At 39.9% G+C, this 24,237-nt stretch overlaps 1 protein-coding gene across 1 annotated transcript in view; it reads right to left on the bottom strand.

Moving 5' to 3' along the window:
* CTNNA1 (catenin alpha 1) overlaps positions 1 to 24,237 on the bottom strand; it is a 119,830-nt gene that overhangs the window by 23,469 nt on the left and 72,124 nt on the right. Inside the window, exon 10 of the mRNA XM_075715811.1 lies at positions 9,307 to 9,399. Within this exon, the coding sequence (XP_075571926.1) occupies positions 9,307 to 9,399 (93 nt within the window). The remainder of the gene's footprint in view (positions 1 to 9,306; positions 9,400 to 24,237) is intronic.

Genomic DNA, 24,237 nt, shown 5'->3' with positions numbered 1-24,237 from the left:
AACATGGAAATGATAGTGATGTCAAACATATCACGATGGCACTGAATGAATCAGGCAGGAGAAGGCGGCTGATTCACCCGAGAGATGCTAGAAATTAGCAGTGACTGAGGAAAATCCACAGAAAAGCTGTACTGCTCTCCACACTACCATCCAGCCTCTGGAGATGGATGCTGCAAGGCTAGGTCACAAATCAAAATGAGCTCAATGGGTTTGAAAACACAAACAAATGCAAGAAGCAATTTGGGATGAGCTGCATGCAATCTGTTCAGGAGACCCATGAGGATGAAACACGCCTTTGAACCCTGGCAATAATGGCAGTGCCCCTGTCACTCATGAAGAACATGGGGTCCTCTGCTGCTTCCCCTTCCTCAAACCAGACATTGAAGGCACACCTTCTGTGTAGGCACCTGCAGTAATCAGGATGTCCCTTCAGAAAGAGCCCTGCTGTCAGCCATAGCGCATGCTGCTTTGCTACCCTTGCATTGCCCATTAAGATCATGGTTCTCAAGTCCTGAAAGCGCCCAAAAAAGCCTTGCAACACCCAAGAAAATGATGTTTAAAAGTTTAAAAATCAAACAGAAATAGAGGTTTTAGAAAGGAAAACTTGTCCTCTGCTCAAGAGCCCTGCTTTTTAAGTCTAGCCGACATCATTTCTTGCCCCATTCTGATTGATACAATGAATTATTCACCTATCAATCAAAATCTAGATATCCAAAGTTTTATGAAGGTCAATCCAAATAACAAGTGTCCTGGAAACAAAAAGAGTAAAACAGACAATGTTCCAGAAATCTGCTCTCAGCTTTTATCCTGCTAGTAAGTGTAACTACTGAGACAGAGAAGATGGTGATACCAAGGGTCAGGACATTTTCTCCTGCTCTCTTCTAGCTACCTTGGCTAATACCAGATACAAAAACATCCTTTAAGCACTGAGACAGGTCAGCATTAACGCCGAAGGAACATATGGCCTATGTACCTGTGTGATGCATGTCTGGACAGCAGCAGCTGTCTGAACAATTAATCTTTGTCAACAGCACATATCCAACCCCAGATGCCCATGTCAAGCAACTCTTCACATGTGATGGAAGAGCTGTCATAGATAGAGGGCTCTGCAAGTGCTCAAGAAACTCAAAAGGTGTCGTCACCAAATCCAAATGCAGGAGGCACAAGCTGCATCACTGTCCTCCCAGCAGGCAGCCTGTCCAACTGAAAAAAGGAAATTTTGTATTGTACATTACAACAGCAAAAGTGCATGGCCAAGGCAAACGTATTTAAAAAAAAAATGACTAAGCAAGACTAGCATGTAAGATCTCCCTTACAAGCAGACAAGTCTTACATCTAGAAAGCAGCCAGCAGTGCTAGAGATGAGGACAACCCGGTGAGGAAATTGAAGGCTATCGAGTGTCATTGTGGAACTAAAGACAAAACTACAGCTTAGGAAACCCACACAGGTATGTGTGTCCTCAGGAAGAAATTCAAGACAGCAGATACAGCTCAACAGTTCTTTTTTGTAGCACATACTCTATCTCCAGATGCAAAGTGGTTCCAGCATTCCATTTTAGCAGGGATGATCAGACCCTTCACTCTGCCAAATATGCACAGCTTACCATTTACGTAGGCAAGTTATCCTGGACAAGTCTCACAGGTCTGCTTGGGGTAATGTCCCAGGGATTACTGATAAAACCCTACAACTTATCTATTTGAGTAAATATGCTCTTACGTGATGCCTGGTATGCAGTACAGAGTGACTGGTTTATTTTCCAACAGATGCTTAGACATGAGAAAAGGACAGGGATGCTGGATCTTAAATAGTCTCTGTATGTAGCAGGACTGCGATTCCTTTGTTATCTAAAAATGAAAACTTGGTGAGAAGGGAGAAGAGACTGATTAAAGTACACTACTGCTTCTCTAAAAATCATGAAGCATTGGGCAATTAATTTAAAATATGAGTAACTCTTAGATTAAGGAGAAATATATATATATATATATATATATGTAGTTCAAAAAATAGGAAGAACATGGCCAGACTACCTGAAATATAACTGCTTCCATGTAAAACATTTGGCAATTTCAGGGAAATATTCTGTATTTCAGAGCTTTTCAAAATGCTGCCAGAGCACTGTGATCACAATGACTCACTGAAGTCGTACAAAGAAAAGAATCAAACAGGAACATTTTGAGACTATCCAGAAGGAAATGAAGCATGGCAAGAAAACACACTATTTTTATCGGTGCTTTGTTTCATGTAGCAATTGCAATGTTCAAGTCAGACAGCCCAATGCTCATGGTTCCAGTGAGTTACTTGGAGTCGCTCTCCTCCGCCTCGCAGCTTCCCGTGGCACCAGCCAGGACTTGGCAACGTATGCCCCAAGATCAGGGAGGCTTAGGATTCAAAAGACTTGCAATTGATGTCTCAATCTGTACCTCACATCCTCCTCTCATGTCTTTCATGGGAAGAACCTGCTTCCCTTCTGGTTTTCTTTTTTATTTATTTTTATTATTTTCCCTATTGAAAATAAAGTTGTCAGACTAAATTTATAGATTTATACTTTTGTGGGGCAATGTCTATAAAATTTATTTTTTGCCTCAGTTTTTTTAATAGGGACTTTTTGCTCTTCACAGGAGACTCTGCTTTCTGCAGCTGGTTTAATTTTCCCGTTTCCTGTAGTACTGGTTTTAGGATGCTACTGTGCCACAACAAGGAGGAGTTTTTCAGTTCCAAAAGCTCTAAAACAAACACCCAGTCCCCTCCCCTCTCCTCGCTACACACCTTTTCTTTACTTAGGAATGGCAGATATTTCTGTTGTAACTCACTTGGTTTTTGTTTTTAAATAAAGATCTTAATTTACCAGCTTTCTTGTGGCATTTAGATAATGAGTTGGAAAGTAGCTCCATGACCTTCAAATCCAGGATACTTTGCATTTGTGTTTAAAAAAAAAATGCTAATAAAACAAGCACCCACCCATCACCTACCATCTTAGGGGCACAGAAAAAAGGGACACACACATACCAAGCCCCAGCTGGGATGTGAAAATCAGTTTTGTTCTGGAGTGGGTGAAAGGGAACTTGTCAAGCAGACAGCAAGATCAAGTTTGCTTTGGGAAGACCCAAGAATGAGCAAGGGTAGGAGCAGTGATCTGAGCTTGCCTTTCGGAGCAACCTCAGTACAAGGGTGAGTGGAAGAAGTCTCTTATTCAACCTGCCAAAACTGGTAATTGCACCATGCAGTTCCCCTCATTTGCTCTATTTTATTGCTGCCTCACAGAGCGCTCCTGCAACACAGAGGGCTAGCTGTAAGGCAGAAGCAAAAGCATGATCCTCAGGTTGCAGCTTTGCAAATGGTCAACAAATGAATTCATGACCTTACCAAAGCTGCCACACCAACTGATCAGTCCCAGCCAGGAAGATTTTAACACCTGTATTAAAGAAACCATAGCTTGCTTGCTGGCAGTTTGTAAGAAGCTGCTCATAATTTAATTTTACATATGCCAGATGCCAAAGTTACCTCCAACGTTCACCCTACTCATGTCTCCTTCCCTGCTCCTAATTGTATTTTGCTCCAAGTGGAAAAAGAGGTTCCTAAGCAGGACATTTAAGTCGCTTCCAGTTACATCCAACCTCAGGTTTGCACCCACATGTCTATGTGTGCTAACCCTCTATATACTTCAATACAGCAAAAAGCACTCTGCAGACTCTGATGAGCCGAAATGCCTGGAAGCAAAACACACAGAAGATTGTTTTGCACTTTCTCTAGCTATAATGGCAGTGACCGGCAAGCGTACAGAAGCTGATTCGCCAAAAGAAGAAGGAAAAGTTTGCTTTGATTTCCAATACTTTGTTCCAACGTATAAAAGGTACTTGGAGCACTTTCTTTTCTGCAAGTTACATACAGAGTGACTGCAGGCACCCCTGCAGACATATTTACTCCTGTTACAGTGCTATAATGACCCACAGATACACACTGTTACTGGAATAACATGACCTTTTCCAATTTAGCATATACTACTGTCAAAGTATTTACTATTTGCATAGTGTGTATAGGTAATTATCCTATCAACTTCCCTCTATATGGAAAAAGCATTTTTATTTGTAGCTGAGAACTGATATTATAATACCAGTCAATGTAGAAGCTGCAAGGATTTTGGTGCCATTTGTTTTGGTGTCCATTTGTGTTGCTTCATTTGGCATTTCACTGACTTCAAGTGCTGAAGCTTTGGGGGTTTCAGGGACTCTGCATCTTTTCTAGAAACTGTTCTGCTACTGCACTCCACAGATCATACTGTGCCTGCAATGAAAACATAGGGTCCTTGACACACACATATACCTCTTTCTACAGAATTGAATCCCTTTCTCCTATCTTTGCTTCTTTTTATGCATCAGTAACTGCTCAAGTTTCTAATATTGTTTCTTTGATGGCTGCTCCTGTCCTGTGCTGGCTCTTCTTCACAGAAAGCTTGCATGATACAGAACTGCAACCCAAGTGTTAAGTTTTTAATATAAGTATTTCTACTTGATGCCAATAAAATGCTTAAAGAACCTGCAATTAAACACTCTGGAAATAGACTGCTAGTTAGTACATTCAAAAAATCTGACAAAGAGAAGAAAAAAGGGGACAATTGTTCAATGTTAAGTCATTACTACAAAAAAAAAAAAATGAAGTTATCTCCTTCTCCAACAGCCACCAGGGAACTGCCATTAATTTGGGACTCAAGGAGGAGAGAAAGCCTGCAGGTCATGTTTGGGTTTGGTTGATTTGAGGGGGTGGATTGGAAGGGGTTTTTGTTTCTCTAAGATGCAGCAACTTTTAAACAAAACTTTTCGTGCTATTTGGAACCTCCACATGGGATTCCTTATGCTTTGGTATTTTGTCTATCTGTGTCAGTATGTGTGATCAGCATATGTAACCATCTGCCTCATCAGAAATCTATAAGCAGCAAATTACTTTTCAAGCATTTCAAAATTGGAATGTAAGGATGTGGAACAGCAATTATTAAAACAAGATGTTAATATGAGAAGAGCCAATTTATTTTTATTTAAAAAAAAAGTAATTTAATCCAAGAATTATCTGGAGTCTGTTTAATGGGCAACACTTACTTGACTGGGCAGGGGACGGTGAGCTACGCCAAACATGCTGTCTGTGCTAAAGTAGATATGGAGGGAGCGTGGAAAGGACAAGCAGAGACGCGGCTTTGTGCCCTCCCAAGGTTTCTAAGGAGGATGAACTATTTGGGCAGCAGAGGAGAAAGGCAACCAGCACTGGCTCAGAGTGAGCCCTGCCTCATAGATGGGAGAACAGACCTGTGTGCCCACACCAGGGAGGTGCAGGTCTACCCTGCCCCTACAACCCACTTCCCAGAAGATGATCAGTCTCAAGGGCAATGGGCTCCAGCTTTTGCTGGCAGAAGCAAACACCCAGCCTGATGGAAATTCTAATCCATAATTATTTTCTAAAGCTCTCAGCCTGACTGCAATTTGGTTAGAAGTCTATAGATGATCTTCACAGAGGCTTTAAAGAACAAGAAAGTCAACATATAGCTGGTAAAAGCAGCTGCAAGTGACAGCAGACTGTCACATCAAAAGGCTGGAGCAACACTCTTTCCTTTCAACAGCTGTACTGGGGCATTTTCACTGTTGCTTTCTAAACACCTACAGCTAGTATGATCAGAAACACTCCTATGGTTATGCTCTTCTCAGACAACTTTAATGCAAAATGCTGTTACAAAACAGCTTTTGCAGGCTCCCAAAGCAAGTACTTCTTGGAAACAGAACTCAGAAACCAGTTATGAGCGAGGATCCAGGTTTTTGAGTCAAGATAAACAAAATCTTTTGCTAATTTACCATTGGCAAGCTCTGTGTTTAGCAAGAAGGCAAAGAAAACTTCCCTGAGTGCTCTGCTAGTCAAATGGAAGCACAGGCAACTATTCCAAGCATTTCACAGCAATACTTTTCCATTTCCATTATGAAAGACATCTTAAGCTTTTTTTTTATTTTTAAAAAACATTTAACTGTAGTGATGGAGGACTTTTGTTCCTTCATCTTAACCCACCACAGACTGGCCTGTTCCCCCCACCACCTAGCAAGGCATGAAGCTGCAGGATTGCAGGTAACTCCTGCAGAGAGGCTGGACAAAGTTGTTTCACTTTGATATACAACTTTCAGCCACACATGCTTTCAAAAAAAAAAATAACTCAGGCAAGCTTGTAAGTCAACGCTTCATGAAGAAAAAACACCAGTGACCCCTCATGCTGCCTTATTTCTCCCCTGTACACCCAGCCTAGCACAAGTCAACCAGCTGGCTACTACAGAGCATGCATAGCTCTTCCTAACACTTCCTTCTGCACCATCAAAAGGGAGCTCTAAGTATCATATGAAGTCTTCAACTTCACGTTAATTTCTGCATTAATTGGCTGGGGACTCACAAACAGGAAGGATGATGTTACTCTTGAGGAAGAGCTGATTTCCAGTAACATAACTCACACAAAACAAATTTAACTGCTTGCTTTTGTAGATGCAGAAAACTTTTCATCTGAAAAGTCTCTTTTTTTCCCTTGAAGAATTAAATTTCAAACCTGAGAACATCTGAACCTGTAGGTGACACTGGCAATGAATGACTTCTTGTCCATACTGACGAAACTTCCAAGTTTTCCCTAATCAGTTTGAAGTGTTGCATGTTCCTTATTCCTACTGCCAGCTCAAAAAGGCTCGTTATGGCAACGGACCGAATAACTGCTTTAAGATACAGCTTTTATAATTAACTCTACAGATTGATTTCTCAGAAATAATTCTTTAACCAGGAGTTCCCTACTCCCAGAATGGCCTCTACTCAGCTAAGCTATTTAAAAGGTTACATGGGACTCAAATGCATTAAATTTCAGCTTCATCCTTTCAACCACAGCAATACCTTGAATTAAATTTCATAAATCATATTCTGTGTGATACTGATATATTCACTTGAGTTTCACTGCCTATTGTAGCTACTGATTGACTTGACTCATTCCACATCCAGCATCTTCCTGGAAAAATACCATCTAAGCAAAAAGAAAAAAAGCAGATAATATTGGATGAAATCTGTATTTTAAGTTTAAGTCACACGTTTGTTCAGCACAGCCACCTAAAATGATTCAAGAAGCAGCTGCAAGTCTCATCAGGAATAAACTGCAAAATAAACAGATAATTGTCTAAAAAAGGAAACAAGATTCTACTATGCTGTTCTTTATATCTAGAAGCATTTAGAGATTATATACACAGAACAATCAAAGTTTGGGGACCGTTCAGTAACACAGTTGAGGAGAACGATAGTGTGCTGTGCAGCTTAGACTGGCATAAGACAAACTTCCGTACTGTAAGGAGAAAACGCAGATGCCATTTGTAAAACAGTTTAGACAAGTGCCCCTAATTATCTCTCAGGATTCCCAACATGTTTAAATACTCTTAGTGCATTAAAGAATCAACCAGAGAACATATAATGTAATATAAAAGCACTCTTTCAAGTGCTGTGAACATCTACAGTGTCATTTACCAGTCTCTTGATGACAACCCTGAAATTAAGGCAAGACTGTGCAGTAGAGCATCTAAACTGCAGCCTGGGAAGTTCAGATATGTGACCTTTGTAAAGCCAAAATCCATCAGTTATAGCCCTTGTCCATTATAGATAATCAAAGCTTCCAATGAATGTTAAATGTATCCATAATCCCTGAAGTCAAAGGCTAACAACTGCACTTTAGTATGTGTGACTACAGTTTGGCAACTATCGACTATAGTTTGTTAACTAATTCATGCTGACAATCATGGTATTTATTTTATAAAGGAGTAGATTTATTTAAATAGGTAGTTGTTGAAAAAGCAAGGATAGAAGAGTGAAATACACACAATTTCAGCAATGGAGAGGGGAAAAAACACTCCCACAGACTTGGATAACTACCAGAAACGTTTAGATTCAAAGAAAATGTAACTTTCTTAAGATGATTATTTTCAAAAGCATCAGCACTTGTTTGGAGCAACATGCATTAGACACTCATATTCTTGGAGATAACTAAAAAAAAAAAATTACCTCCAGCCTAGTTGGTTACTTCAGGAAAGAGCAAGCCCTAACACCAGATAAGATGTATTTTTTAAAAGCTTTTTCTTCCACATGCTTTACTCCAACTGTAAAAATTGACCTTTCATTTTAACAAGCCATTCACACCACTTGCCCCAGACGTGGGAGGCAGAGAACTGCACAGCCAATGCAGCTGATCCACCGGCCCCAGGGTCTGATCCAGGAGTGGGAACCACAGAAGTCCACCCCAGGATGCCAAAAGGCCTCCTAGATAGTTTTAATGTTTTATGTTCAGGTGCCTATCTTCACCTATTTAACAGCACTGTTACTTAAAAGTAATAGAAAAGGTAAAATAGTCCTGCTCTTCATACTGTATTCACCTATTCCCTCAAAATTCCCCTCCTGCTGAGGCAGGTACATGTGTACATCTCTCTCTTCCTTTTGACTGTTTTTAAAAGGACCAATACATATGGAAAAACCTGAACAAATACCAAATAATCCTGAGCCGATACACCGTATATTCACAAAAGGCCACTTGACCAATTTAAGTACATATGTTCCATTAGCTCCTCGTTACCAACAACAGCTTACTTGTCTGCTTTAGATCTGAATTTCCTGTTGCTTTAAAAATGTAAATTACAAGAACTGACAGTGCACTGTAGTCTTCAGAGATTCATCCAAGTATCTAGTTGTTGACATTTAAGACATCAGGGCTGTCAAAATGGAAGAGGATAGTCTAGTGCTTATATAAACTTAATTTCCTTGTTTCCATTAAAAAGTTATTAATTAAAAGGTAGTCTCAGCCAGGTTCAAACTCTTCACGCATAGCGTGCTTCCTCTGATCCTACTCAATCAAGAAGGTTTTTTTGGCATATTTATATTCTACTCAGGCAAAAAATAATATATCTGTAACTCATCTTACACTATGCACAGGAGCAGTGGTAGCATCTTCAAAAGACATCTTCCTGCAAGATGAACATGCACAGTAAACCACTGAAGCTTCACCAGTCTACTGTCTTGCAGGTTACTAGAATACCCTGACCAAATGAAATTAGAGCTATTATGTAAAAAAGACCCATTCATATCACTGATTACTTTGCCATATAAAGTTTCTAAGTCTTGATGCCTATGCTGCATTTCATTCTCTACATGTATTAAGGAAAAAGTCAAGTCCTGCAGCAAGTCCACAGACAGACACTAAGAGGCCAGAACATGTACTAAGCAGGACCAGTTGCCCAACTTATTAGGGTATGTCTTATGCTCTTCATTACCTGGGGACACAGGGCTTCAAGCTGGCTGGCTGACATGCGAACCAATTTCACACCTTCTTCGTTGTTTGAAATGGAACAGGCCAAGTTGGCAACCTGTGTCAGAGGTGGGAGAAAACAAAACACAACTGTTAGAACTGGGTTTTATTTCTCTCAGTAGGAAATTTTTTACATACCCCCAGTGACCAGTAACCCATCGTGAAATACAAAGCGTCTACATTTATTCAGTTCTAACCAATTTTGAAACCACTAGTGACATCTGTTCTTTCTCTAGCCATAAAAATCATTACACATCAGATCATAAAGCCATAGTCATTCAAACAGGACAGACAGATCATTGTTACTGCTGATTCGGTTCTCTTCAGTAAAAGGTACAAGAGCATCAGTGGCAACACTTGAAGTTACGGTTAAAAAGCCCATTCCCAGTCAAGTGAGACAGTGGCAATCACACAATTAAAAAAAACAATCCAGCTCCCATGCATCTGAGGATTAAGTTTTCTCATGTCCGTAAGCGTAGGGATGCTCCCTTTTTCTTGAAACATTTCTACATCCTACTTCATGTCAATGCAAAAGAACTTGGAGGCTCATCAAACAATTCACATACACAAGTGGTGCAGTGGTGTTGCAAAGCTCAAGCTGTTTTGCTAGTGTTGCACAGAGTGCACCTCTGCAACAGAATACAAGTATTTGAATGCATTGGCTTAAACTACTTGATGTACTACTTATTTAGTCAAAGACAGCAGTATCAGGCATGTGTTCCTTCAGCCCCCCATTTAGGCAGCGATTCATCGAATAAAACCGTTTGCTGATACAGGTGATCTTGAAGATCCATCCACAATTCTCCAAAATTTCAATAGCATCTCATGATGCTAAAAACTTTACTCCAAAACCTTGACCTGATGCACAGCAGCATCCTTAACTAGGTCATCTTAAAACAGAGGACCTTTTGTAAACACCTGCCTTTTAAGAGCACACAGGAAGGGGACAGCACAGAATTTTTTGCTAATTCAAGATATTCCTCATATTGGAGCTACTCTCAGGGGAAGGAAGTCTGAAGTTAGTTACATTTCTTAGTTGACAGGTGAATGACAAGCATGTTATTCTGAGCCATTTGAACACAGAAAGCTGTAAAAATAGCACAAACTGAGCCAAACACCGAGTACTGTCCTTTCAGAGACAGAGCAACCTGCAAAACCGCTCAGTAAATGTGCTGTAAAAGCATCATCACAAGCCAACAGATGCTCAGTAACACCAGTGAACCAGATTTCTCCATATACTTTTTTCCATAAGCTGGGGAAATTCCATTCTTCTTTTAGTTAAGCTATCCTGTGCATTCATATACAAGTAATTTTGAAGTAGTATCTGCAGCTACATCATGTGCTCTTCCCCCCTCCCCAAGCCACTCCCTTACGACAGATGTTCCCACACAGAATACATTGCTGTCTCAGAAACCGCCAAGCACATACCAACATATATGAACGGTGTTTTTCATCAACCCCATTATTAATTTTGGGACCAAAAAGCAAGTTCCCACTGTAAAGCACATAGCCTCTTCCTCTCTCCAGTTCCAAATAAATTTACAGAACATATAAAGCCATGCGCTGTCAAGTAGAGAGTTACATTTCCAACACTGAACCACCAAGTAAACAGATGCAACAGCATACATTTGGATGAAAACAAACTGAATTTGAGAGAAAGACTATGCAGCATCAACACGACATAGAAAACTCTGCCAGCTTTCAGGAATATTAGTGTCCTACTCCTCAACTTTCTTTTCCACTAAGTTTTTGTAGACAAAACCTACATATTAAGAAGTGGAGTTGCAGTAAGTCTTCAGTTCATTGCAAGGCCGTGCAGCTTGCACCCAGCTTAACCAAGGCTCTGTTCTCCCTCCTTTCTATTACCACATTTGCTACAGTCTCCAGCTCAGTTCCTCTCTGCACGGCACTACCACCAAACAGCTGCACTCTAACGCCCTATCAGAAAGGGATTTTCATTTTGAACATTGCTTTTTTTCCCTTGTAGATTTGCCATGTCTTAAATCCCTAGTTCACACTGAGCTGTAGTGTATTATGCTTTTGTTTGCGGGGGGGAATCAAAAGACAGTAAGATGCTACGATTTAAAAGTCAGATAAAGATTTTGCTGGTGTTTTAAGCACAGGTCATATTTTTGAGAAACACCAGTTTGCCAGTATTTTTTATGGTCCATATTTCCACATCGTTTCTGCCTCCGCAGCAGCAGTTACAATCTCTAGGAGTGAGAAGAACACAAAGCTCTATTGAGTAGGGGCTGAATAAAAGCGACATTGAAGCACTACAAAATCAGCCTCTCCGATATCTGGAGATGTTGTGCTCTCACTCAAGCCAAGTGTGATGAATCAAGCACACAGAAACCCCACTCTGTCTGAATACAGAGAGGCAAAGAAGTTTATAATTGAGTGTCCCTGCCATGGTACGATGAAATTTTGCTTTTTTGCACAGTCATTTTTGAACAGTCATTTTTCTTCTGAATACCTCACTGATGGCAATTCTTCTTTAGAAATTGCCTGACTGGGACTGCCAACCTTTATGAAAGAAGCGTGTGTGCTTCCTTGACTGAGGGTCTTTGGCAGTTTAAGACAATCCAACTGTTGGCTGCCACATCTCATCCTACTGCTGCGTCTCCAAATCTCAACACTTCATTTCAGCATGCTTGTCCAAAAGAAAGCTATTTGCTTTGGTAGATTAGTTTCTCTGCCAGATTAGCACACAAACTTCCCAGCAAACTATTTGCCGAACATCACAGCGAAGCAGGGATGTGGCAGCAGCAGAGACGACTTCAGAGCGCTGCAGGACATGGCCCTAAATTCACAGCAATCCAACATTTATTGCACCCGTGGGAAGACTCTGTCAAACTATTGGAAAACACTCACAAACCTCTTAGAATTTGAAATTTAAGAAGAGCTATGTCAACTAATTAATCAAGTTGTAAATGGCATTACAATGAGGTATATTAAATTGTCATTAATTGTCAAATGCTCTATAGCATTAATTCTAAAATTGCATGTACCAGCTGAGGTGGATGATTGTATGATTAAGAAATTCAATTTTAAAAGCACCTGAAAGAACCCATCATCAATAACTCCTGTGTGATATCTGACAAATAACTTCAAACTCCCTGCCTGTAGAGAGGATAGGGTACTGCTGGCCAATTATTTGACAGGTACACATAATACATAGGATTTTGCAGCTGAGATGAAGATCAACTACGGCCAAATTTGTTTTAAAGCATGCAGAGCACTTGGAAATCATACATTTCTAAAACTTCCAAATAAAATAGAGCACCTCAAGCAAACAGAAACTTCCTTTAAATCAAATGTAAATGAAATAGTTTCTCCGTGTCTCCAACAACGTAGCTGACTGACATAGCAAGTGGTCAGACTTGATTTAGAAAGAACACTCGTGCTTGAGAGCAAAATAGCAATTGAATTCCCGCTGCATTTGTTCATTCTTACCATTCAATATCATCAAGCCCCTTTACGTAAGCGCTACTGGCACAGGCATCAAAGGAGACCAAAAAAATTGCAAATAATGTAATCAGCCATAACAAGCAATCTCTTGAAAAAAGTTAAAAATACAGAGGGAATGAAGACAGACTAGAGAAATTAGACTGACATGGTTCAGAGCTACCTCTTGCAGCACTGACAGACCAATTTAAAAGTATCTTTTTGATGCAGTATCAAGGCTCCCATAGTTCATAGAGTATACAACCATCTCCCAGATATGGCTGCATGTATCCCAAAAGGCAGGACGGACCCAAAGCAGCTGCTGATTTTTAGATGAATGAGCTCAAATTTACCCCCAGTGACAAATGCACCGATCATTAGCAAGAAGTGCACAGACACAGACATTTCTACAAACTAACCTAATGAACTCATGCCAAGTAAAAGTCAAAGCTGGACAAACTGATCTGGAAAGTAGGTTTCATGCACTGACCAGTTTTTGAAACTCAAACCTGATTGGTATTAACAATGACATCAGAGTATGCAAAATTAGATGATGTCTTTGGAGGAGGCATTACTTAACTGGTTCCTTCTACAGGTAGGCACCATCTCAGTGCAAAGGGTCAACTGAGAAAACGTTATTAACAGGAAAGTATAATTCCAATATAAAAAAAAAAATTGTGCCATCTGTCACAGAGTGATTCCATCTCAAACTCTAGTTATTTTGATTCTTCAGAATTTACTAATTTTAAATCAGGAAAAATCTTGACATTTCTAAAGCAGTTTTTTCCTCCATTAGTGACAATTTGTCAGCCTATGTTTGTGTTATCAGCTGTTGTCAAACAAGGCAGTTGTCTACAATAAGCAGTTTTTACATTTTTCACCTGAAATACGCTTTTGATTTTTTTTTAACTTGAAATCTGTTCAGGTAATGACTAAGTAGCTGCATCTTCCAGCAATTCAAAGACTATAGCAGCCTCAACTACACGAACTTGGGGTCATTGCTAAACTTCTTAAATTACGCTGTTGAAAATAATCAAGACATACTGCTACAGCTTCGTACTTGTTAAACTTTCTCTTTGCACTGACATCCTAGCTTAGGTAGAGGGGTTACTTTACATGGAACAGTTTATTAAAGCATTGACAAATTGCTTTTTCAATAAGAGACAAAAATGCAAGAGAAAAAAGGAACTATAATCTCTAACACATTGTATCTTTTTTTTTTCAAGGATTTCAAAGACTGACACTGAAAGTTTGTATTAAAGTCTTTGCTTCATGCACCTGGGTTGACTTCAGAGAAGCAACACCAAGTTTTTCTTCCTTGTTTACAGATCATGTTTTTAGGACAGCTTCTTCAGAAAGTCAAATATACAAAGCCCTCCTAAACGGGTGCCGGATGCAATCAACCAGTAATGGTGTAATCCAAAGAAGGTTCTGTAATGTGTTCATTATTGCATAATTTAAAATTGTCAGAGCTGTCTCTGCCACACAGCATTGTTATAAATAGGGATTATATATCACTATGCAGGAGACAAACATACACTAATTGAATTCTAAGAGTCTGACTGCTCTCATTTGCAACTGCAGTTGTAAAAATAGTATTGCAGTAGTAAGAGCTTTCAGACAGTCTTCCTATTGAAAAACTCAACTTTTCAGTTTAACATTAAAGCATCCCTGATGCTCATAAGTCCCTGTGCAAAAATAATGAACACATACTCATTTATACACAGAAAATTTTGAAATTTAAACAATATGGAAACAAAGCTTTTCAAGGGTTTTCCTGGCAGTTTAATTTCTGATTAAGCTTCAAAATTTCACCTATTTGTTCTATTTTATAATTTTTCTGGGAATGCAGATTACCACTTTTAAGCAGCTGAAAATCCCTCATTTTAAATGCAAAAAAATGAATGGACAGGCAGACAATTTGACATTTTCCTCTTGAGGACCTGCTAAAGGAAAGTATCTGATATTCTCACAAAATTCACTAACAGCCCATCTAATTTCTTCCTCCCCCATATCAAGAAAAAAGTCCAGACTTACTTCATGATGGTGAAAGCCCATGAAATTAATTTATCTGCAGAAACAACTGTTCTGGCAAAACTAAGTGGCAACTGAGGACTCTCAGAAGAGATGTGTCAATTATGTAATTTCCATCCCTCTTGAAAAAGGTTTTTGTTACTCAATAAGTCTGTACATTTATTAACCCACTCATACACTACAATATTCAAGACAAATGTTGAGCAGTTTAACGTCCAGTCCTAATAGGAACTGCATGAGGGAGAACTCTGCATTATAGCTGTAATCCTATAAACTCACTAGTTTTGCAGAGGTATAGCCAATTACGAATTACGTAAAACAGCTTCACTTTTTTAATGCATGTAGGGATAGCAGGAGGACTTTGGTTCAAGTCCATAGGGACTCTGGAGCAAGTTACTGGGGAGTCATGCTGTCAACCACTCTGCGATTTTATATGATGTAAGTAGTTGCAAGTGGCTGCAGTTCCACAGAAGGTACCTTGCAAGAGCTTGTTGTGGGCAACAGAATCCCAATGTATTAACTTAAAAGAGTAAAAGTCTTTAAAAAAAACAGGCCACACACAGGAAGACTCCAGATGTAAGGCACTGAGGGCAACGATGGAGTTGCTTTAAGTCAAGGTAACTACTATTTCCAGAGCTCAGCAACCTAATGCAGAAGATCAGAGCAATTTTCATTTCAAGCCTGGTTATAAACACATGGAGGGGAAAATTCAGCTAGATGGAACAGAACTGGCAAGCAAAGTGTTTTCATTTTTGATTCAAGTTTTAGACAATGAGAAACAGGGGTTCCAGAAGGTTTTTTGTATTTCAACAAGCTGGCAGCTGATTGGAAGAGGAAGGTGATCGGAGACAACATGTTGTATACTTTCTGCTCCCTATAATATTGAGGCAATTGCTTAGTATTTTCATGGGTAACACCTTTCTTTGGGATCAAATCTCAAAACTTGCACCTTTTAAGTTCTATCTTTGTGTCTAAAAAAAATCTAGTTAAAGAATACAGCTTTGAATTTGGCTCTCAACCTAAACAAGCTGTCTCAAACTACCTCTCCAGCTACGTGGTGTCATTCTAGGCATAGCTGTCCCACAAAAGCTCTGTTCAACACTGACGAGCTCCTTCCATACCCAGAGGAAATACCTGTCTCCAGAGTGCAACCCCACGTGTTGTCAAGGTTTCATAAAGAAGGGAAATTTTTCACACAGTTGGGCAAACCCAGAGTTTGTGCATCATGATAAACTGAACTGAGCTCCATTTACTAAGCAGCAAGTGCAGAAGGGAGAGCACTTCTCTCTCTTGCCAACAGGAAAGTTTTTCAATCAAAGAGGGGGAAGGTGTTTACAGGGAACTAATGCATCTATAGCATAAAACATATCCACAGTAGTAAAGTGCTGTTAGTACAGGAATACCTTTATTTCCAGAGTGGTAGATTATCCTTTCTATAGACCTGACAGAGAGCAGAGCTGGTAAAGGAATACCAGTGTGCTACATGGGCACCGTGCCCCTCATAGATGCAGCTGTAGCAGCAGATGTAACTATTGGCAAGAGAACTATTCCTTTCTCAGACAAACAAGCTCAAGTGATAAAGTGTTGTTATAAGCACAAAACACATTAGTTACACAAGTCAATCTGAGCTACCATGACAGAAATCACACCACTGGTATGTAATGCAGATCTGTTCCTAAGCGAAAACTTTCAAAGCAAATCCTCACCTTACATGCTTCTTAGCATGTTTTTCTTTAAAATAATGTTTTTCTTTAAAATAAAAAGTGGTTCTACTAGTGATAGTTGGACTATAGCTGAATAATTATTCTTATCCAAAAAAGCCTCTCCATTTAGCAAAGTGGAAATCATAATTCTCTCTGATTTCATTTTGCTTATCACCCAGAGCATGCTGCATTACGATCTTACTAAAGGCTTCCAACTTGGTGCCTATCATTAGCTGTTTAAACCAGTCTTTGGCGATTCAGACAACTGTTCATGGCAAGTTTCATGGTAATAAGTACATTATGCTCTTGAAGAAGGCAACAAAATAGTAAGAAGAATGAGCTCTACACAGACTTCAGGCAACTCCTTGATGACACTACATGACTAATATTCCAACATTACTAATGACTAAGGTGATGAAAATCCAGACATGCATCAAGGCTTTTAGTTGTATATCAAGAATTAAAACATTTAACATTTATGCCACAGCTTATAAAAGCTGTACCTAAAAAGCTACTTAAAAATGCTGTTGGAATTAAGACTCAAATATGTGGAAAATAAAACAGGCCAGGACTCTACCGCTTTTTGCCTACCTCTGAAGACATCATGTCAACAGCACCTATACTCAACTGTGCTTATGCTTCCTGACGTCTTTTACAGATTTCCCCTTCCCCAAATGCTTCTATCTGTTTCCAAAGGAAAAAGGAACAGAGTAAATATAGGGCTGTTTCTAGTGGGGTAAAAGGACATTAACAGAGTTTTCCAAACCCTAACCTCATTCACCTCCAACCTGAATACCCTTCACATCTCCCTTGGCCCAAGTGTTTAAAGACCAAGCCCCACACTCTCAACAATCATCCAAGAAAATCACTGCGCCTATGGAAAAGGTATGGCAGGACTGCCTCTCCTCCATGTAGCAGCAGCTAATCAGGATGATTTTCAAATAGAAAAATGTCTCCGAACCCCCCAATCACTGTCCAGATATATGAGGGTTCAAAGTAATCTACAATCATTTGATCTCTCCCATCAGTTTCACTGTCAGATTACCGATTACCTTGCTTCTCCCATGTGTACTTACAACGAAATCTGGATAGAAAGATTATACTGAAGTCTCTTACTCCTCTTCCAACATGATTTTTAATCTCTACCAGCATTCTACAGACCCTTTCACACATAATTTGGTGTGGCATTAGAAGGCTGGCCTCAAAAAGGAAAAAAAAAAAAAACCCACACCAAAAAAAACCACCTTACAAGAACAGAAGTTACCCAATTAAAAGGTCACTTGCCTTCACTTATGTATGATGTGTTAAATTTGTATATCCAGTTTTGTTGGAAAATGGAAGAACTTTTTTTTCTGCTGAGGCTTTCCTACTTTACTGATTATGAATGTAAGGAAAGCATGTTCTATGAGAAGAATTTAATTTATTTATTAATTAGTTGACTAATAAAATGAACTTACAAGGAAAGTGCATTGGTTCTTGAAGAATGTCAGACTTTAGAGGGCACATTAGAGTTACACTGGTCATTTACTGAAGACATTTGTTTTAAATTACTGCCAAGGTTATCCATAGACAAACTACAGAAAACGTGCTTGTTCTTTGGAAGAGACATTTTGCTCTCCGTCTTAAAATAGGAAATCCGTCTCAAGTTGGACTAACCCTGCTTCTCTTCTCCAGACCACAGCACAAGGACATTTCCCTTTTAATACACAATTACCTTAAAAATAGAAGCAAGTAAAAGACAACCTTGAGTTTGCAGATCCCCCCCCCCGCCCGTAAATTAGCTTACTGAACACGAAAAATAGGTGCTCAGATACCACAGTAATGACTGATAATGACCCTAACCTAGGAAATGCTGAGTTTTGACAGATTAATATACCCAAAGATTCAGAAAAACATTCCAAGTCAATATTTGATTTGGGTGTCAAGTGCTATGCTGGTCTGCACTTTTCACCCAAGATACATCATCTCTGACTTTCAGTTCTGATACATACCTTTGATGGCAAGCATGAAGAAAGAATACGTAAAGAATGAGCAAAGCCAGTCCACTCCCATCTCCAAAGATGCTAGTTTTATAAACTTTGTATAAACTTTGGAAATCAGGTGGCTTACAGACACAAAGGATAATCTTGTGAGACCAGATTTATTTCTGGATCTGCTGGATACTTCCATTCCATGCTTCATTTTTAATAAATGTGTAAGATGCACAAACACCAAGTGCATACCTTTATCACAAGGCTATGCCCAGGGAAGCTGTATCTCATGAACAGACAATAGGCAAGCCTCAGTTTTTCAAAACCTTTGCTGTGTCTGAAGACCAAAAGCTAGCTATTATTTTAAACTCAAGCTATGTTTCACCCACTTCAGATTTTTTTAAAAGCCTTTCAGATGTAAAAAACCTGCAGCTGTTAAGACTCTCTGAAGAATATATAGGCTGCAAGTATGGGCAAATCAGGATAAATTGCAATAAAAACATTGCAAGTATGCAAGGCTTTGGGCTTTTGGAGAGTGGTATTTTTAGACTGAGGTCTGAAGAATTACTCTAGGACATTGGGCTAGACAGTTAGGGCAACAGGAGGGGAAAATGTTAGTGTGAGAGTCTGTGGATAGCTTATGGAGTTGCAAGTGCCCAAATGTGATTCTCTCCAAGCAAATAAATTTGCAGTCTGCATCTGTTCATGGGTTTTCACTGAAGATGAGAAAATAATCTCTCCATATGCAAGATACATCTCGGTGCATTAAAAAAAAGCAGAGCAGTCTTTTCAGATGAATTAAAGCAATTAGAAAAAAATTGATGCTTATGAAATATCATTGAAAGCTTTTGCCTCCCTGGTATTACCAAAGTTTCTCTGAGAAAGAGACTTAAAAGTAAAATTTGAGAAAAACATTTGATATACAGGGGCACTGTATAATAAGAATAAGATTGTTCACTGTTTTTAAGGAATTACAAACTCTCCCTTTCCAAAAATATTCTTCGGCAAGCAAACAGCTATTAGAAGATTTTAACCTGGACTCTGTCCTTATGTACCTTTTAACTACCTAATTTCTTAAGGTCTGAAAAACTTTTCCATTAAAACTATACAGCATAAAACAGAGACAAATTGACAACCTAATTTTTATTTTTCTAAAGGATTCAACAGTGTAGCAAAAGTTTCTTCTTAACATTTATGGCTTTTTCACTTTTCAGAGAACAGCCAGGAGTGTCACTGCAGTGACTACAGGGAGCCATACAAAGGCAACTTGTGCACAAGCACACTTCAAAGACTGGGAGGAACAAAAAGTCAGTGTGGTGCCAAGTGATGTCATTAAAAATGAGCACCAAGTTGCAGGACAGTCTAGTTTCTTCTAGGGAGGAACATTAAATCTAAGGATGCCTAATGCCAAGCGCTCTTTCCTCAAGTGCAAAGTTACAGGTTGGAGAGCCAAGGCTACTTTACCCAGCATCGTAAAAAACATTGGAATGGAAGTAAGTACTTCACAATCTGTAAATTAGGAGGACTTTCATAGTTCACAAGTGAATTTAACTTTTTCTTACGCTGGTTCCCAAAATGCTGTCTCTTCTGTTATTCTTGTGTGCTGCATTTAAATTGGCTTCTCAATTCCTGAATTAAACTCCTTTCACAAAATTCAGGCAGAGTGGCCAGCTAGTTAATGGACTGCTAGTCCAGAGCAATTTTGAAAGCTATCTTTGAAACATATTATTCAACTGAGACAAGTCTCATTTTACTATTTTACCGTTAATCAGTTTTCAAAAGGCAGGATAAGGGGGTTAGTATTTTACTATGTGAGAAACAAATTAGATGGAAGCCCTTTGGGACACAGCTTTGGTATGGTTTCTCTAAAAGATATAGACCCAGCAGACAAATCAGATTTCTGTGGTTATTGCACCTTTTGGTCAAATTTGGCTGCCTGGACTTTAGGAACCACAAAGCTCTGCTGCCAAGAAGGGAATATTTCAAAATAAAATTACCCAAATCATGTGCTTGTATCTCTTTACAGCTCCTTGGAGGGCCCGTAAACACCTCTGTGCTGCAGGAGCAAGAACTCCCCATGCTAACCAAGGCCAGAACCAGCACTGCCACTCCTCCTGTCTAGCCAACACCTGCAACAGTTCAGTGTCAAAAAAAAAACCAAACCACCCTGAATTATGTATCACAGTCCCCTCTAGTGGCTGGTTCACCAGGAGAGCAGCACCAGCTCCTCCAGGTCACAGGACAAAAGGGTATTAAATCCAAGGTGTAAAACTTCTCAATAGTTCAGTGATGGGGTTCTGTCGAGTTACCTAGTGCAGAGCAGGTCTCTTATGTGTGTTTCTTCCCATCACTTAGCATTAAAGGAAAGGACACGTTCTCTTTTACACCTAGAACACAGGAGCCTGTCAATCACAGCATGATACACAACACAGCTCGGTTCTGCGCTGCAGCTGTTTTGTCACATTTGAAGTCTTGAGTCACTCAGCAGCATTTCTAAGGGTAGTTACAATAAACTCCCTGGCACACTTATCTTCCACTGAAATCAGGTGGAAGCAATCACTTCTCATCTCACCAAGTAGAACATCTTCTGTTCTGCTCTTACACAATCTTTTATTGTTTCTCCAGACACCTACAGTCGAATTTTCTGCCCAAGAGCAGAATCACATGGGAACTTGCAAACGTCCTTCCCCATTCTGGTAGAGACATACCAAGACATTGTAAGTGCAACCTACCCCGACCTCTCTCCCTTCACAGTAAATTTGACATCACATACGACTCCACAGTGGCTCTCTAGAAACAAGGGCTCTGCAGCAGTACTATTCCACTTCTGCCAAAGCTAAGCGTATATATTCATCCATCTACATTCATGGAAGAGGTTTATAAGCAATCTAGATCATGTTACTCTATAGCTATAGTTACATTTTAGACAGCAAAAGCAGTAAGCAAGCCTTCAAAAAGTTGTTGCAGCAGCATATCATTTTAGCAGAACCTTTTCATGCCAGTCAGAAATATTGTTTAATGTATACTTTCAGGGGAATAGGCTTTCTTGAAAGACAGACTGTTTGGCTGAATAGAGGTTCTGTAAAACTCATTTGCAACTTGGCATTTTGCACACAAGGTAAGGTCAGTAAAAACTAATCTTACATGCCAGTACGGACAGCCAGCCATTGCTTTTCAGACGGCACACGTATTCTGAAGGAGCAGGGAGTAAGGGCTCACCTAGCAAGGGCAGGAGGGAAGCTTGCAGACGGAGCAGTGCAATTACTCCTTTGCAATTATGCCAATAAACTCCACGTGTGGACACCGCATATCCACTGAAGTGGTGGCAGAACTATGGTAGAACAGGCACTGCTATTGTTATGCCAGTCAACTTCTCCTGTAAACAAGCCCTAAAAATAATTTTCTAGATAGATTAGGCTTGCAACATGAAGAAGGGAAGCTTTAGGCAAACCCTGATTCAAAGTGCTCCCACTACTGCATGTGGCACAGCCATATCCTGCTGCCAAGGCAGGGGCATAGCAGCACTGTCTTCCACCTGCTGTTTTGTCAAACAATGTTAGTTACTGTCCTGGTTTCGGCTGGGATAGAGTTAATTTTCTTCCTAGCAGCAGGCATAGTGCTGTGTTTTGGATTTAGTAGGAGAAGAATGTTGATAACACGCTGATGTTTTTAGTTGTTGCTGAGTACTGCTTATGCTAGTCAAGGACTTTTTCAGCTTCCCATGCTCTGCCAGGCGCACAAGAAACTGGGAGGAAGCACAGCCAGAATAGTTGATCCAAACTGACCAAAGGGCTATTCCATACCATATGACGTCATGCTCAGTATATAAACTGGGGGGGGGGGGGGGGTGGCCGGGGAGCAGCGATCGCTGCTCGGGAACTGTCTGGGTATCGGTCGGTGGGTGGTGAGCAATCGCATTGTGCATCACTTGCTTTGTATATCGTTATTATTATTATCATTATTATACTGTTACTATTAGCATTACTATTTTACTTTATTTCAATTATTAAACTGTTCTTATCTCAACCCAGGAGTGTTTCTCACTCTTACTCCTCCGATTCTCTCCCCCATCCCATCGGGGTAGGGGGAGTGAGCGAGCGGCTGCGTGGTACTGAGTTGCTGGCTGGGGCTAAACCACGACAGTTACTTAAAGTTTAGAATAAAATAACTTTGAAAATATATGAAGATGGCATTTACACTGAAATGCAACAGGCCAAAAGTGAGGAATGGATACCTTCAAAGAAATAAAAGATTTTCATTGCTTAGACAGCAACTCTGAGGAGCCAGACTAGCTTGACGCACCCCAGACTATGGGGCAGTTGCGCACCATGCTCAGAGCCCCTAAGGCTTTTTAAAAAGTGAGAAAAATATATTGAGCAAGAGTCAGAAACTACTTTTAGCTGATGTTTTATAAGTCTTATTCTTGAGTAATTTAAGCCTGTCAAGTTGTGTTGAAAGTATTCCTGATGCGCCTAGGAGACACATGGACTCAATTATCAAATACAGTGATACCAAGAGAGCAAAAATACATTAACCAGTATCTGACTGTTCCCAGGTAGCTGCTGAGGTTAAGCTCATGAGCCAGTGGATGCCTCAGAGTGTACTGAAGTGCACAGGAGCAAGTTTTGAAGTTTATTCCTAGTGGCATGTTTCTTCAACAATACCTACAGATGTTTGCTCCTTGGTATTTAGCATCAGAAAGCACAAAACTTTCATGCAAAAACAATGGCAAGAGGACAAGGTAACTAAGTTATATCCATGAATACAGGGTATGAACTTACGTTGCTCTTTGTGAACATGCTACTTGTTGGAAAACTATCACATTTATTAGTAGACTAATGATCTTTAATGCATTTTAGTTTAGACAGGTTGGTCCCGTATAAGCTGATCTTCCCACAGATTAGCTTTAGTCTGGAGTAACATCAGTTTGAGAGCCTTTGGGTTTTTATTAGGAAAAGGTGGCAGGGATCAGTTTTGTTGTATTGCAAGTTTTCTCTTTGTCTGTTGTTTGCTCTTTACACACATGCAAGCAGGTTTTCATTCTAAAAGTCTTCACATAAATGGCCTGTTTATATTCACTGGTATTTTACTGAAAAGAAAAAGCCTCCAGGTTTCAAGCAATGGGCCAAATTGTACAGCAGGACAGTCATGTCACAGCCTCCCTTACTCCCTATCACCATCTCCAATTAACAAACCAAGTAAAGGTAACAGCATAATATACTCACATTGTGTAATATCTAAAACTACATGGGCTGTTGTGCTGGTTTTGGCTGGGATAGAGTTAATTTTCTTCATAGTAGCTAGCACAGGGCTATGTTTTGGATTTGTGCTGGAAACACTGTTAGTAATTCAGGGATGTTTTAGTTACTGCTCAGCAGTGCTTACACAGAGTCAAGGCCTTTTCAGCTTCTCACCCCACCAGCGAGCAGGCTGGGGGTGCACAAGCAGCTGGGAGGGGACACAGCTAGGACAGCTGACCCCAAATGACCAAAGGGATATTCCACACCAAATGGCATCATGCTCAGCATATAAAGCTGGAGGAAGAAGAAGGAAGGAGGGGACATTCGGAGTGATGGTGTTTGTCTTCCCAAGTAACCTTTATGCATGATGGAGCCCTGCTTTCCTGCAGACAGCTGAACACCTGCCTGCCGATGGGAAGGAGTGAACGAATTCCTTGTTTTGCTTTGCTTGCATGAGTGGCTTTTGCTTTATCTGTTAAACTGTCTTTATCTCAACCCATGA

Source organism: Pelecanus crispus, chromosome 8, assembly GCF_030463565.1.
Source record: "Pelecanus crispus isolate bPelCri1 chromosome 8, bPelCri1.pri, whole genome shotgun sequence".
Classification (NCBI taxonomy): domain Eukaryota; kingdom Metazoa; phylum Chordata; class Aves; order Pelecaniformes; family Pelecanidae; genus Pelecanus; species Pelecanus crispus.
Note: the sequence above shows the minus strand (reverse complement) of the source record. Positions and strands in the feature narration are given on the sequence as shown.